Source organism: Orycteropus afer, unplaced genomic scaffold (assembly GCF_000298275.1).
Source record: "Orycteropus afer afer isolate SDZICR_OR568_19922 unplaced genomic scaffold, OryAfe1.0 scaffold00199, whole genome shotgun sequence".
Classification (NCBI taxonomy): domain Eukaryota; kingdom Metazoa; phylum Chordata; class Mammalia; order Tubulidentata; family Orycteropodidae; genus Orycteropus; species Orycteropus afer.
This window is the reverse complement of record NW_006921786.1, coordinates 6,171,720-6,189,232: the sequence shown is the minus strand read 5'-3', so window position 1 is coordinate 6,189,232 and position 17,513 is coordinate 6,171,720. Positions and strand designations below refer to the sequence as shown.

Sequence of the window (17,513 nt, the reverse complement as noted above, 5' to 3'; positions counted from 1 at the left end):
CATACACTGGAATACCAGAAAATATTCCCCATAATCTCTTCTTCCTGAAAATCAGCTCAAGGAGGGTTCTGCCACCTATGACTCCAGTTTGGTCACCTTCCCCTAGGTGTCCATGAACACTCATCTTTTAGAATAAATCTGCACTCTCTTAAAATCAGTTGAGCCTTCATCTTTGCCCCAATCAAATACCTGAACTGAATTAGCCAATGGCTAGCTACCTAACAAAATAAACCTGCTGCCATCCAGTTGATTCTGACTCATTGTGACCCCGTGCGTTACAGAACAGAACTGCTCCATAGGGTTTTCTTGACTGTAATCTTAACAGAAGCAGATCTGCAGGCCTGTTTTCCAAGGTGCCTCTGGGTGGGTTCAAACCACCAACCTTTTGGTTAGTATTTGAGTGCTTAACCATTTGTCTAACAACAACAACAACAACAAAAAACCTCACTGCCATCAAGTCAGATCCGACTCATAGCGACTCCTCTTTGGGTTTCTGAGGCGATATCACTACAGAAGTAGATTGTGCAATCTTCCTTCCGAGGAGTGGCTGGTGGGTTTGAACCACCAGCCCTCTGCTTAGCAGTCAAGGGCCTTAGGCACTATGCCACCAGAGCTCCTTAACCATTTTTTAGGTAGCCTCAAAAGTCATGTAGTTTAAGTCTGCTTCTTTATCTGAAAAATGGTAGTAATTGTCCTGCTTTACCTCCCAGAGTTGCAGGATGCCATGTGTCCAGGGCTTTCATAAACCTGGCCCAAATGTCTCCAGGGTCTGCTTACCGGATATTGTTGTGATTGGCCTTGGGTAGTTTTTCACAAGCATTCCACAGAGCCTGAAGTCTCTTGTCTTGCTCCTGGATACTGGGTAATTAACAGAAAAAGCCATTAGTTGAACAGGCAACAATGAAGTATCACTGGCTGTCATCTTAACAAATCATTATAATATTTGAGCATGAGAAGCCAACTGATGTTACTGATATCAGCAAGCTTTATTAACATGTTTTATTATGATTGCTTCCTCCTCCATGTTCTCCTTATGTCTTGTCCTGTACGCTTTTAAAAATAGACTTTATTTTTCACAGAAGTTTCAGGTTAACAGAAAAACTTACAGAAAGTACAGAAATCTCTGATATACTCCTGCTCCTCATACCCTCCCCTACAATTCCTCCTACTATTAACATCTTACACTAGTGTGGTACATTTGTTACAATTAATAAGCTGATACTGACATACCATTAACTAAAACCCAAAGTTCACAGTAGTGTTCACACTGTGTTGTGTAGTCCTGTGGGTTTTGACAAACACATCATGTTGTGTGTCCACTATTACAGCACCACAAAAAATAATTTCACTGCTCTAAAAATGCCCTATTGGCCTACCTATTAATCTCTCTTCTCTGCCCAAGCCTCAGATTACCAATGACATTTTTACTGCTTCTATAGTTTTGCTTTTTCCAAAATGGCCTATACTGAAATCATACAGTATGTCACCTTTTGAGGCTGGATTCCGTCACTTTACAATATTCATTTAAGTTTCCCCATGTCTTACCATGGCTTGGCAGCTCAATTCTCTTTACTGCTGAATACTACTTTAATCCACCACCCATTTGTCAGACTGTTTAACTATTGTGGCTTATGTGTTACTGTAATGCTGGAAAATATGCTACCAGTATTTCATAAAACAAGAGGGTCACCCATTGTAGACAGGTTTTAGCAGAGCTGAAAGACAGACAAGGACAAAAGGCCTGGCAATATACTTACAAAATAACCCAATGATGAGACATAATGAAGAGGAATAATGTACATGTGATTGGAGACTGGAATTCCAGAATGAGACCAAAAAAAAAAGCACTAAGAAAATTGTTGAAGATTTAACTTTAGAAGAAAACTTCCCCGATACCATGAAAGATAAGAAGATACACATTCAAAAAGCTCAATGAACCTCAATTAGGAGAGACTCCAGAAGAAAATCACCAAGACATATTATAATCAAACTTTCCAAAACCAAGGACAAAGAAAGCATCTTGAAAGTAACTTGGGAAAAACAAAAAGTCATCTACAAAGGAGAATCATTAAGACTAAGCTCTCATTTCTCAGCAGAAACCATGCAGGCAAGAAGGCAATGGGATGACATATAAAACACTGAAAGAGAAAAATTGTCAAAAAAGAATTATATATCCAGCAAAATTGTGTCTCAAATGTATTTCATGATGGTGAAATTAGGCCACTCTCAGATAAATAGTAATTAAGAGAATTTGCAAAAACCAGATTAACCTTACAAGAAATGCTAAAGGGAGGCCTCTGGACAGAGAAACACCAATGGCAGCCAACAACCAGAGATTAAGATGTATGGCAACATCACCTGGAAATCAACCCACATATGGAAGCATTAAAAATAAAATAAACCTATGAGATGGAAAATAGGAAACAGAGATGCCAATTTGTAAATTATGATAACTACAAAGCAAAAAGAGGAAGTAAACAATGTAATTACAGACCTTCCAAATGGAGAGGAAATCAAGACAATATTGAGATAGAACAGACTGTTTTAAGCTTGGACATATAATAATAAATTACAGTTTAACCTTAAAGAAAATTAATAAACCTTCATATCAAAATAAAAAAGATGAAAATCATAAAATATTAATAAATAGTAAAATAATAGCAACAAAGAAAATTCATAAACAGAATGAGATCAACACAGATAAATATATAGAAAATAGAAACCGTACATGCAACACATAAAAATACAGCAAAATCACAGCAGTAAATTCATACCCATAAATAATTACATTGATAGAAATGGATTAAATGCACCATTCAAGAGACAAATAGCAGAATGGATATGAAAACACAAACCATCAATATACTGTCTACAAGGGAATACCTTAGGCACAAAGACAAGAATAGGCTAAAAATCAAAGGATGGAAAAATATATATCAAGCAAATGACAACCAAAAAAAGAGCAGGAATGGTAATATTACTTTCTGATAAATAGACTTTAAAGTAAAAACCAGCAAAAGAGACAAGAAAGGATATTACAGAATGATTAGTGGTCAACCAAACAAAAGGACATAACCATAATAAATATCTACACACCCAATGAAAGAGCCCCAAAGTATATAAATCAAACTTTAACAGAATTGAAAGGAGAAATAAAAACTTCAAATAGTAGAAGACTTTAATACACCACTTTCAATGAAGGACAAAACAACTGAAAAGAAACTTAACAAAGATTCTGAAAGTCTAAATAACACAATCAACTATTTAGACCTCATAGAACACTCCATCCAACAACAACACAATATATATTCTTTTCTAGTGCACATGGACCTTTCTACAGGACAGACCCTATGTTATGACACAAAGCAAGCCTCAATAAACTTCAAAACATCAAAATACTACAAAACATCTTTACCGATCATAATGCTATAAAATTAGAAATCAACAACAGAAGGATCAAGGGGAAAAAAATCAAATACATGGAAACTGAGTAACACCCTGCTTAAAAACTACTGGGTCACAGAATAAACAAAAAATGAAATAAAAAATTCCTTGAATCAAATGAGAATGAAAACACAACACACAAAAATCTTTGGGACAGAGCAAAAACAGTGCTCAGAGGACATGGACATACACATCAAAAAAGAAGAAAGAATCGAAATCAACACCTTAACCCAACATCTCCATCTATTAGAAAAAGAACAGCAAAAAAAAAAAAGCCTATAGACACCAGAAGAAAGGAAATAATAAAGATTCTAGCATAAATAAATAAACTAGAAAACAACAGAAAGAATCAACAAGATAAGAAGTTGGTTCTCTGAAAGGATCAATAAAATTGACAAACCACTGGCTAATTTAACAAAGGTGAAGGAGAAGGTGCAAGTGACATGAATAAGAAAGGAAGTGGGTGATGTCAGAACAGAACTAACTGAACTAAAAGGATAATATAAGGATACTAAGAAGAACTGTTAAGGAGCTCTGGTGGTGTAGTAGCATTTGGCTGCTAATCAAAAGATCAGCAGTTCAAACCCATCAGCTGCTCTGTAGGAAGAAGATGAGGTGATCAATTTCTGTTAAGATTTACAGCTTTGGAAACCTAATGGAGTCACTATGAATTGGAATTGACTTGATGGCAGTGAGTCGTTGTTGTAATAATAATTATTATTATTATTTTAGGAAGAACAAATTTGAAAAGCTAGAAGAAATGGTCAGTTTTCGAGAAACAAACTACTTATCTACACTAAAACAGACTGAGGTGGAAAATCTGAACAGACTCATCACAAAAGAAGAAACTGAACAAGTTATAAAAAGAAAAAATAAATAACTCCCAATAAAATAAAGTCCTGACTCAGATGGTTTCACTGAGAAATTGTACCAAATGTTCAGAGAAGAGCTGACACCAATTCTACTCAAACTATTCCAGAACATAGAAAAGGATGGAATACTACTGAAGTCATTCCATGAAGCAAGCATAAGCCTGATAAAAAAAAAAAAAAAAAAAAAAACAGGCAAAGACATAACTTAAAAAGAAAATTACAGATTAATATCCCTCACGAATACTGACACAAAAATTTTCAACAAAAAAGTAGTCATCAGACTCCAACAACATATCAAAAAAATAATAAATCATGACCAAGTGGGATTCATACCAGGTATGCAAGGATGGTTTAACATTAGAAATGCAATCAACATAATGCACCACATAAATAAAACTAAGGAAAAGAACCACACAATCATATCAATCAATGCACAAAGGAGCATTTAACAAAATCCAACACAGACTCTTGATAAAAATGCTCAGCAAAATAGGAATAGAAGGGAAATTCTTCAACATAATTAAGAGCATATACACAAAACCAATGGCCAATACTATTCACAATGGAAAGAGAATGAAAACATTCTCCTTGTCAACTGGAACCAGACTAGGATGCCCCTTATCACCACTCCTATTCAATATTGCACTGGAAGCCCTAGTCAGAGCAGTAAGGCAAGAAAGGAAATTAAAGGAATCCAAACTGGCAGTGAAGAAGTAAAACTATCTCTATTTGCAGATGGTATCATCCTATACATAGAAAATCCTTGAGACTAAACAAGAAAACTACTGGAACTAACAGAAATCTTCAGCAACTATGGTCTTAAAAGCTTGTGAGTGGCCATCTACGGTGCAACTATTGGTCTCTCCTCATCTAGAACAAAGAAGAATGAAGAAAATTAAAATGTAAGTAAACCATTAGTCCAAAGGACTAATGGATTACGTGAACCCCAGCCTCTACAATCCTGAGACCAGAAGAACTAGATGGTGCCCAGCTACCACTGCTGACTACTCTGAAAGGGATCACACACAGTAAGAGGTCCCAGATAGAGTTGAGGGGAAGTGTGGGGAAAAACTCAAAATCATAAATAAGTCCCACTACTGCTAGTCTGATGAGGACTGGTGGAACCCCTGATACTATGGCCCTTGGATACCCTTCACGCTAGGAACTGAACTTGGGCCCCATGACTCAACTGTCAGCCAAACGACATACAAGCTTATAAGGTGAAATGTAATATAAGAAGGGTATGTACTCATGAAAACAATCAACCATATGAGATCAAGAGGACAGGATCTGCCTAGGGTTAGTGCTAGAAGGTGGGAGGGGATGGGAAGGAAAAGATAAAGGGAAGGGGCGAGTGTAGGGAGGAAGTGGAAACAATGCTGTTACAATGTGGGGACTGCAGTAAATGTCACAAAACAGAATGTGTACGGGTTGTTGAATGGAAAACCAATTTACTCTGTAAACCTTCACCCAAATCACAATTTAAAACAACAAAATTACCCAATGAAAACCTTAAGGATCACAACACTGTTTGATTCACTTGCTTTGGACATGTTATCAGAAGGGATCAAATTTCTGGAGAAGAACATCATGTTTGGTGAATTAGAGGACCAATGGAGACATGGGAGACCCTTGGTGAGATGGACTGGCACAACAGCTGCAATGATAGACTTGAACATGTCAGTAATCATGAGAACAACGCAGGACCAGGCAATGTTTCATTTGGTTGTGCAAAAATTGCCATAAGTTGTCGCTCATTAGATGGTAACTAACAACAGTACTCCACTGTATGGATGTATCACAGTAGTACTTATTGAAGGACATTTTGGTTGCTCCCAAGTCTGAGAAATTATGAATAAAGCTGCTGTGTGATTTTTAAGAAAGCTTTACTTGAGCAGGTTACAATGTCACAGGTGAATATATGCCATGGTAGCAAGTGAGGACAGGAGGCCAGAGGCCAGAGACCTGCTCTAGAGCAGGAAAGGGATCAAGGGCCATGGTGATGTCAGGAGTACGGTGCTGACGCAGAGACACATGACACTAGACAGGGAGCTCAACCTGCCTCTACTCCTTGGTGGCAGCCTGTCCAGATCAAGACATTATTTAATTTGCATTAAGTTCCTTGGCATGTGGTACATAATAGAAGCTTAATGAGTAAGTACATAAGCTTGATATTCATCAGCTGCCATGACACTGACTCCTACTCAAACCAGATACTTTTGAGTTGATTACAATTCATGGCAACCACAAGTGTGTCAGGGTAGAACTGTGCTCCACTGAGTTTTCTGTGGCTTTTCAGAAGTAGATCTTTCTACATCTTTCTTCCAAGGCACCTCTGCATGGATTCTAACCTCCAACCTTTTGGTTAGCAACTGAACACATTAACTGCCACACACGGACTCTTGGTATAGACATCAGAGAATATGACCTTTTAAGACATAATTCAGTAACAAGTTCCATGAACTAAAGAGTCTTCCACTCTACAAAAATATTCACTCAAAGGGTTTCTCTATTTATAAATATCCTTAGAATTGGAGGAGAAATTTACTTAAATAGGACAAAATTCTGATATACATATATACACACACACACATATAAAATTTGTTGTTGTTGTTGTTGTTATGTGCCATCAAGTCGGACCTGACTCACAGCGACTCCTCCTTGGGTTTCTGAGGCAGTATCACTACGGAAGTAGATTGCCCAACCTTCCTTCCAAGGAATGGCTGGTGAGTTTGAACTGCCAGATATATATATAGTAGTAGTAGTAGTTAGGTGCCATTGAGTCCTCTCTGACTCATAGAGACTCTACGCACACCAGAACGAAACACCACTTGGTTCTGAGCCAGCTCCATGATTCTTATTAAACTTGAGCCCATCGCCACAGCCACTATGTCAATCCACCTCGTTGAGGGCCTTCTCCTCTTTCATTGACCCCCCACCTTACCAAGCATGATATCCTTCTCCAGGAAATGGTCCCTTCTGACAACATGACCAAAGTATGTGAGATGAAGTCTGGCCATTCTCGGCTCCAAGGAGCATTCTGGCTGGACTTCCTCCAAGACAGACCTGTTAGTTCTTTTAGAAGTCCACAGTACTTCCAGCATTCTTCACCAACACCACAGCTTAAAAGCATCAACTCTTCTTCGGTTCTCCTTATTCATTGTCCAGCTCTCACAAGTATATGAGGTGAATGAAAATACCATGGCTTGTGTCAGGCTCACCTTAGTCCTCACAGAGTCATCTTTGCTCTTAGCACTTGAAAGAGGTCCTTTGCAGCCAACCTGCCCAGTGCTATACCGCATCTGATGTCCTGACTGCTGCTTCCATTGGCATCAACTGTAGAACCAAGCAATGCGAAGTCTTTGACAACTTCACTCTTTTCTCCATTTATCGTGATGCAGCTTATAGATCCAGCTGTGAGGATTTCTGTTTTCTTTATATTGAGATGTAGTCCATACTGCAGACTGTACCAAAAAGAACTGGATGATCTTCATCCATTTTAGGAGGTGGTATATGTTCAAGAACCAATGGTACTAAGGGAAGAGGTTGAAGCTGCACTGAGGGAATTGGTGAGGAACAAGGCTCCAGGAACTGACTGAATACCCATTGAGATGTTTCAATATATGGATGCCCTGCTGGAGGCACTCACTTGGTTATGCCAAGAGATTTGGAAGATAGCTACCTGGACAACTGACTGGAAAAGATCCTTATTTGTACTGATTCCAAAGAAAGGTGATCCCACAGAATGTGGAAATTATCGAAAAATATCATTAATATCGCATGGAAGGAAAATCTTACTGAAGATAATTCAAAAACGGTTGCAGCAGTATATTGACAGAGAACTCCCAGAGGTGCAAGCTGGATTCAGAAGAGGATGTGGAACGAGCAATATCACTGCTGATGTCAGATGGATCTTGGCTCAAAGTAAATACCAGAAAGATGTTTACTTGTGTTTTATTGACTATGCAAAAGCATTTGATTGTATGGATCATAACAAATTGTGGATAACACTGAGAAGAATGGGAATTCTAGAACACTTAATTGCATTCATGAGGAACCTATACACAGACCAGGAGGCTGTTGTTCAAACAGAAAAAGGGAACACTGCATGGCTTAAAATCAAGAAGGGAGTGCATATGCTGATCAAATAATCCAAGAAGCTGGACTATATGAAGAAGACCGTGGTGTCAGGATTGGAGGAAGAATCATTAACAACCTCCAATACTGACGACTCAACTTTGCTTGCTGAAAGTGAGGATGACTTGAAGTACTTACTGATGAAGAATGAAGAATACAGTCTACAGTATGGAGATGAATATATATATATTCATTAAAGTCTTCATCAAGATATCAAGGACTACAGGGTTAGCAAGGGCTTATGCTCATGGAAGCTTTTCTCCAGAAAATAGAAGGTAAATATCAGCATGGTGAAGCCCACCTCTGACCACTGACTTGGGGCCTGAGGCCAGCGTGGTGGCAATCATCATCAGGTTTCATTCCTGGGTGCACAGAGATCTTCCTAGGGAGCCTGACTAAGCTAATAAAGACTCCCTTCTCCCCTGGGTTTAGTTCTGAGGAAAAGGCAGACATTTTCTAAAAGGAACTTTTACCAGGAAACTAAAATGAAAACCCAACATGCCATTTATGAATGGAAAGATAACAGATCACGTTTTTTAAACAGTTGTGACTTGATTACAGAAAAAGGGAACACCGCAAGGCTTAAAATCAAAAAGGGAGTGCATATGCTGAGCAAATAATCCAAGAAGCTGGACTATATGAAGAAGAACGTGGCATCAGGATTGGAGGAAGAATCATTAACAACCTCCAATACTTTAAATAGTTGTGATTTGACTACTGATCCAAAGAGCATTTTGCATAGGGAAGTTGTAAAGACTAGTGCTGTAGAGAAAAGGTTCTTCAGTGAGACAGAACCAGTTAAATCCCAGTTCCATCCTAATTATGTGTCTTGTGCCCATTACTTAACCTCCATGAACCTCACTTTTATGTGTAAAACGGGGCTACTAATAGTGCTTCCCTCAGAGTTGTTGTGAGGCATTCTCCTTAAATGAGAATCTGGAGGAAGAAGTCAGTCAAATATCTGGTTCATTAAATGCTCCCAATAAATGGCAGCTGCTGTTACTGTTGTCACTGCCACTATTAGCCTGTAGCACCAAGCCTCACTTCCTTTCCACTCCCCAACGCTTTCTAGGGTGAAAGGGAAGATGGTGCCAAAATCTTTAATTCAATAAAAATCAACAAATACATACCAAATTTCTAGTGTGTGTACTGTCCTAAAGGCTAGGAAGCAGAAAATAATTAAAGATTATTGCTCATAAGGACCTTGTAGTCTAATTGGCTAGACAAACACATCCATGAATGGGATGATCAGTTATTGTTATTACTGTGGTAAACATATTTATTTTATGTATATGTTTATGTGTGTATTTGTATATGTGTGTGTGTATATATATATATATATATATATATTGTTTATGTATTAAACAACAACAACAACAAAAAAAAAAACAGAAACAATCTTACTGCCATTGTGTCAAATCCAACTCAAAGTGACCCCCACTGGGTTTCCAAGGCTGTATATCTTTACAGAAGCAGACTGCTTCATCTGTCTTCTGCAGAGCAGCTGAGGAGTCTGAACCACTGACCTATTGGTTATCAGCCAAATGCCTTAACCACTACACCATCACAGTTCCTTACATATAACAAAGCATTTGCTATTTCAACATGCATCACATGAACATACAATTTCATTTCATTATGTTCACATTGTTCAACCATTCAAGTTTCCAAGTTTTTCCATGCCCCTTAACAGAAGCTCAGTGCTCCCTAAACAGTGACTCCTCTTTTCCTCCTCCTTTCTTCCCCAGTAACCACTGATAAACTATGGTCTCTATACATTTGTCTATTCTAGAAATTTCATACAAATGGGATAAATATTTGCCCTTTGGCGGGATCTATGTAGGAGATCCTGAATAGAGTGGAAGAACAATGTAGAACAAAACTCAAAATCATTAAAAAAAAAAACAAAAAAAAAACACCAGGTTTGATGGTCTCATAGAGCCTGATGAAACCACTGAGACTATGGCCCTTAGCTGACCTTCAGGTCTGGAACTGAACCCACATCTGTGGCTTCCAGCCAAAAAAAAGACAGGCAGATGAGGTGAACATTTACACTAGGTAGATACACTCCTTGGTGAGAACAATCATGGGAGAATAGAATACGCACAGGGAGACAGCTCAGGGGCAGGAGTGCATGGAGGAAAGGACACAGGGAAAAGGTAACTATGGGGAAGAAGTGGGAGGAGAGCTGTTGCATTGTGGGAAATTGTAGTCAATGTCATGAGACAAAGTGTATGTGAGCTGCTGTATGGAAAGTGAATTTGCTCTGTAAACTTTCACTCAAATCACAATTAAAAAAGCAAAAAAAAGTTTGCCCTTTGGTGACTGACTTATTTCACTCAGCATAATGTTTTCAAGGTTCATTCACATTGTAGCATGTATCAGGACTTCATTTCTCTTTATGGCTGAGTAATATTCCATTATATATATGTACCACATTTTGTTATCTATTCCTCATGTGATGGAAATTCAGATTGTTTTATCAAATTAATTATTATCCCATCCAATGTAAATGGGCTGATCATGACTGCTGGCTGCTTTACCTTGGATTGTCAGAGAATGCCTCTCTTAGGAGGCTGCACATGAGGTGAGGACTACATAACCAGAAGGATCAATCAGGCAAAGGACATGGGGAACAGTTGCAACAAGGGGAAACAGCTTGTGCAAAGGCTTTAGTACTTCCATTCTAAGGAAAGTTCCTATGATTGGAGATTCGATTCTTATATCCTCTTTTGGTTATCTTTCAGCCCCTGGATTATTCTGAACCTCTAGGCTTCATGACCTCTCCTCTTGGATTGTGCAAGTGGTTAACATGCTTGGCTGCTAACAGAAAGCTTAAAGGTTCAAGACCAAGTACCTTGGAAGAAAAGCCTGGTGACCAATTTCCAAAAATCAGCCATTGAAAACCTTATGCATCACAGTTCTACTCTGATACATGTGGGGTCACCATGGCTCACAGTTGACTTGATTATATTTTGTTGTTGTTATTCTGCAATACTCTACCACGGGAACCATTAATCTGGCTTTCCAAGATGTGTCCCTTAAATATAATGTCATCTTGCACTGTCCTTAGCCCTCACTGCTTCCCTGGCTCCACCAGCTCCTGGATGTCCCATCCAAGTCTGACTTGCCTGTGTCTTGCCCAGTCTGCCTAAAGTACAGTCCCCTATAAAGGTTGGTGCTGCCCTTTGATAATAGTCATCTCCTTTACAAGAGGTCAGTGGTTATCAACCCAGTCACCTTGGGAGCTATGGCAAAAGAGCCCAGACCAATTAAATGAGCATTACTGGAAAAAAATGCAGACATTGGTATAATTTAAAAGCTTTCTAGAAGACATTGATGCACTAAAGGTTAGAAACCACAATTTCTTTCTTTAGGTGATGTGGCTTTAATAGCAAGTGCCATAATTACCAGGAGTCTGGGTACTACATGTAAGTCTTCCAGGGGTGGAAATAAATCCTTGTTTTCCCTTGGTTTTAAGACACTGACTTCTTAGAGGCATCTAGTTCAGTCCTATTTCCTAACAAAGACTTGACTTTGCAAGTGAGCTGGACAAGAGAGTCTCTCAGATGGTCCAGAAGCACTAAGCTGGCTTTTCCTTCTCTCATGTTAAAGTTCAAGGTCACTATATATTCAGCAGTTAAAATGGACAGTTAAGTCAAAGGATATGTTCTCACTTCATTTTTAGGACCAAAATCTTGTTCTAAAAAGAAGCATAAAATGCTGTGGCTAAAAGCATGATCTCTGGAAACACAGTCCCTGGATTCAAATCCTAATTCTGCCATATGCTGTTGCTGTGGTTGTTAGCAGCCATCAAGTCAACCTTGACTCATGGGATCCCATGCACAATAAAATGAAATGCTTCTTGGTCCTGTACCATGCCCGTGATTGGGTATGGAATGGACCATGTGATCCATAAGGTTTTCATCGGCTGTTTTTCAGAAGCAGATCACCACGCCTTTCTTTCTAGTCAATCTGAATCTGCAGGCTCCACTGAAACCTATTCAGTGTCATAACAACATGAAAGCTTCCACTGACCAATGCACATGAGGTGAACAGGCTGAGAATTAAACCAAGTCTACTGCATGGAAGATAAGAATTCCCACCAATGTCCTTTTCTGCCATTTATTAGCTGAATGATACTTGGTCAGTTATGTACCTGCTCTATGCTTCACATTCTTCTTCCATGAAATGGGGAAAATAGAACAATCTACTTCATAGGGTTGGCATAAGAATCAGATGATTTATAACACATAATAAGCTCAGAAGACTGCCAAGCTATTGATAAGGCCTCAATAAATGGTACTGATTACCATTATTAATATCATTATTGAGCTCAACATTCACTCTCCACGTGAGATGCAAGAATATTATCTATTCAGTCAGCCATTTAAAACACAGAATCTCTAGCCTACTGTGGAAAATCAGTAGTTATGCAACTTGATTGGAGTTAGCTTAATCTAACTCTACATATATATGCTTGGCTTCATTTCTGGTCAGCCCGTAGTGGTTTTTTTTTTTAGAAATCAAAACAAAAGTTTTATTGAAGGAATAGAATCAACTTGAAATGGGGAGACATTTACAGACATCCACGAAAGATGTTGCAAGGCTCTAAATTGTAGGGAGAACGGTAAGGGTTTAGTAAAGATTTAGTAAGGAGACTTCCAGTAAGATAGAGGAATAGGCAGACAAGCTATGTAGATCCCTTCAACAAAGAAAAGAGAAACCAACTGAGAGAGATACAGAAGATAGTCCTGGATCCCTGAGATTTGAAAAGGAAGTACACAGAAGTGGATTAGACACCAACTAGTGGAAAAACCTGAACAAAAACAGTGAGTATGGAGATGGTTGGAGTAGTGGACCATCAGCTACTCTGACAGGACCAACAGCTTGAATATTTCCAAGTGGTGTTGGGACCTGAGAATTGACCTAAAGATCAGCCCTGGTCACCAAGGGCTGCAGGGACGACTGCACTGGTGGCCTATGACTAAGAACGGAAACATGAAGGAGGGAGACAACATGAGCTGTAGACTTTTGGCTGTCCAGAGGACACAGCCATTTTGATTGTTTACAAATGGTGGCCATTTTGGATATTTAAAGTGACTGAGGGCACAGCCATTTTGAATGTTTACAACCAACAGCCATTTTGGACTATAAAGTAACAGGATTCTCATTCAGATTCCAGGGACCTAAGAATAGGCTCCATTTGCCAAGGAAGGCAGGGACATATGGGAGGCTGATAATGGGAAAGGAGACAGATGGTAAGTGTATAAGTGCTGCTAACTAGCAAACAGAGGAGCACAGCACAGTACCCTGCTTATGGAAATAACACACAAACAAAACAAAGAAACCAAAAATTGTGGGCAAGTCACTCCAACATACAGTCACCAATTAAATATAAGCACAAAAACATCACAATGCCTCAGAGACAACAGAGCATCATAGTTGACATAAAGACACAAGATAAAGCAAGAAAAACAAGGGACCAAGATATAGACCCAAAATACATCCCTGAGGAAGACACAGCATTGGAACTCCCTGATAAGGAATTCAAGAGAATTATATTTTGGTACTTACAATGAATTGAGAGACAGATCAAGGAAAACAATGACGAATGTTTGGAAAACACAGAAAAAATCCTAGAACAATTTCGAAAGACAATACAAGAACAAAATGACAAAATAAATGAAAAAGTAGAAATGATACAAAGTCTACAGACAGAAATCCAGAAGATTTAATACTAAATTTTCAGAAACAGGTAACACATTGAATGGCAAAGGAGCAGAATTGAATCAATGAAAGACAGAATTAGCGAGACTGAAGGCAAATACATCAATACTTCTTTGGAAAGGGATCAATCAGAAAACAGATCAAAACAAAATGAAGAAAGGCTAGGCTTCATGTAGGATACCATCAAAAGGAATAACCTATGTGTAATCAGAATACCAAAACAGGAAGAGAAAAAACAAAAAACAAAACAAAAAAAAAAACACAGAAAAGATGTTGAAGATTTGTTAGGAGAGAATTTTCCTGGTATGATGAAAGCTGAAAATATATCCATTCAAGAAGTCCAACGAACCCCAAACAGGATAGACCCCAAAAGAAAATCACCAAGAAACTCACCAAAACCAAAGATAAAGAAAAAAATCATGAGAGCAGCATGGGGAAAAGGAAGTTACCTACAAGGGACAACCAGTAAGAGTAAGCTTGCATTTCTCAGCAGAAACCATGCAGGTGAGAAGACAATGTGATGGTATATATAAAACCCTGAAAGACAAAAATTTGTAACCAAGAATTATATACCCAGAAAAATTGTCCCTCAAATATGATGGTGAAATGAGGACATTTACAGATAAGCAGAAATTAAGGGAATTTGTTAAAACCAGACCAACCTTACAAGAGATGTTAAAGTGAGTCCTTTGGACAGAGAACCAACAAACTGACCATTAACAACAACTGACCATTAACACACATGATGACATAACCCAAAAACCAACCCAGTTATGTAAGTATCCAAAGCAAATAAGCCACAAGATTGTAAACAGGGAACCAGAGACATCAATTGGCAAATCAGGATGACTACAAACCAAAAAGAGGGAAAAACTGTGCAGTTACAGAACTTCTAAATGGTAGGTAAGTCAAGACAACTACAAGATAGAATGAACTGTTCTAAACTTGGGAAGAAAATTATAAATCACAGGAAATTATAAATTATAAATCAAAGAAAAATGATAAACCTTCACATCAAAATAAAAAAGAGGACCAGCACAAATATTTAGCAAATACTAAAACAATAGCAACTAAGGAGGTGATAACAATTCAAAAACAAAATGAGCTCAGCATAGAAAATTATGTTGAACAAAGAAATCGACACCACAAAAAACACATAACAAAATGACAGCAACAAATTCATACTTGTTGATAACTACATATCTGGCAAGGGACTTACCTCTAAGATTTATAGAAAACTCCAACACTTCAACAGCAAAGGGATTAACAACGCAATTGAAAAATGGGTAGAAGACATGAATAGACACTTCACCAAGGAGGATATTTAGGTAGACAGCAAATATATGAAGAGATGTTCACGATCACTGGCCATCAGAAAGATGCAAATCAAAACAAAAATGAGATACCATCTCACCCCAGCACTGATGGCAAGGTTCAATGAGATAGAAAATAACAAATGCTGGTGGGGATGTGGAGAGATTGAGACTCTCATACACTGCTGGTAGAAGTATAAAGTGATACAACCACTGTGGAAAGCAGTATGGCAATTTCTTAGAAAGCTGAAATTGGGGTACCATTTGACCTGGCAATCCCATTACTAGGTATATATCCTAGAGAGGGGGAGCCAGGACAGGAACAGATATATGCACACCCATGTTTATCACAGCACTATTTACAATAGCAAAAAGATGGAAATAACCTATGTGCCCATCAATGAGGAGTGGATGAATAAACTATGGTACATACACACAATGGAATGCTACGCAGCACTAAAGAATAATGTAGAGTCTGCAAAATACTGCATAACATGAATGAACTTGGAGGACATTATGCTGAGTGAAATAAGTCAATCACAGAGGGACAAACATAGTATTAGTTCATTGTTGTGGAGTGTCAAGGAAAGGTTTATATATGGAGGGCAACTTTCTTTGTTGATTGCCAGAGGTGGGAGGGGAGGGGAGGGGAGGGAACACTGCAAAAAAAAAAAAAAAATGCATTGACCCATGTCACTTTAGTTTTGTGTATTTCACTGTACATAAATCATATTTCAACAAAATGCATTTCTAAAAAAAATGTGTAGTAAACAGAAGATTTGTATTCACAAGCTGGTAAGGGAGGGGGAGGAAGCACAGCAAAAGTTATAAAGGATTTGTTAAACAATGAGCTTAAACATTATCAGTAAGCTTCTTTCTTGCATTCTGAGATTGTCATATCCTGAGAGTTGTTTAACAAAGCATTCTGTCAGGGACTAATTTTCACATCTGCAGTCTGTCCCCTTATCTTAATAAACTTAGCCTCTACCTTAGTTAGGAGCTCTGGTGGCATTGTGCTTAAGGCATCTGACTGCCAACCTGGTGGTTCAAACCCACCAGTCACTCCTCAGAAAGAAGGTTGAATAACCTACTTCCGTAGTGATAACACCTTGGAAACACAAGGAAGATTCGCTATGAGTCAGGTACAACTTGATGGCAGTGTGTTTCGTTTTCGTTTTTCTACCTTACTTATAAATATACAAAGGGCTAGTAGAAACACATTGGAAAATCCTAACCCACTGCTATAATCTTTACAGAAGCAGACTGCCTTATATTTCTCCTGTGGAGCAGCTGGGGGGTTCCAACCACTGACCTTTTGGTGAGCTACTGAATACTTTAACCACTGAGCCGCTAGAGCTGCTTTGGAAAACCCTAGTGACTAAAAATTTTAATTTGGGGGACAGGATGTGAATTAAGACTGGATAGACCTATCTTAGCTTTAAAGTTATTTACAGCTTCTAACTTTTTTTTAACATTATCAGTTCTATTTCTTATCCTCCTACTGAAGAAGGAGACTTCTCTGCACAAACAATAATACAGCCTCCAGTTCTTAAAGAAATCATTGGGTCAGTATCAGAGACATACCCCAGGGTTCCTTCTGACAGGCTAAGCAGCCTGTGCTTTACAAGTAAATTCCATGACTAGAAATCTCTTGAAATCATTTCTTCTCCTGGGCACCTACCTGAGGTAGTTATTCATTCCAGTCCTACTCTCATAAAATGTCCTCCTTCCTTTATCTCTTCTGCCTGGACTCTCTCTACCCTCATCTTCCCTACCATCCTGTTTCTATTGCCAATTCTTTCATCCCACTATTTCCTGTTTCCTCAGTAGTCATGCCCATTTACTCAGTAAAAAATGATCCCTCCAATGGCATTTACTGAAAATATTTCTTTTCTGTAGCCAAAGGAAATATATAATAGAATCTAAACACACGTGTAGGAGCTCTGGTAGCATAGTGCCTAAGGCACTTGACTGCTCACCAGAAGGCTGGCGGTTCAAACCCACCAGCCACTCCTTG

The 17,513-nt window shown here is 38.5% G+C and overlaps 1 protein-coding gene across 1 annotated transcript in view; it reads right to left on the bottom strand.

The window, feature by feature from the left end:
* ARHGAP44 (Rho GTPase activating protein 44) overlaps positions 1–17,513 on the bottom strand; it is a 294,933-nt gene that overhangs the window by 32,384 nt on the left and 245,036 nt on the right. Inside the window, exon 13 of the mRNA XM_042781948.1 lies at positions 778–858. Within this exon, the coding sequence (XP_042637882.1) occupies positions 778–858 (81 nt within the window). The remainder of the gene's footprint in view (positions 1–777; positions 859–17,513) is intronic.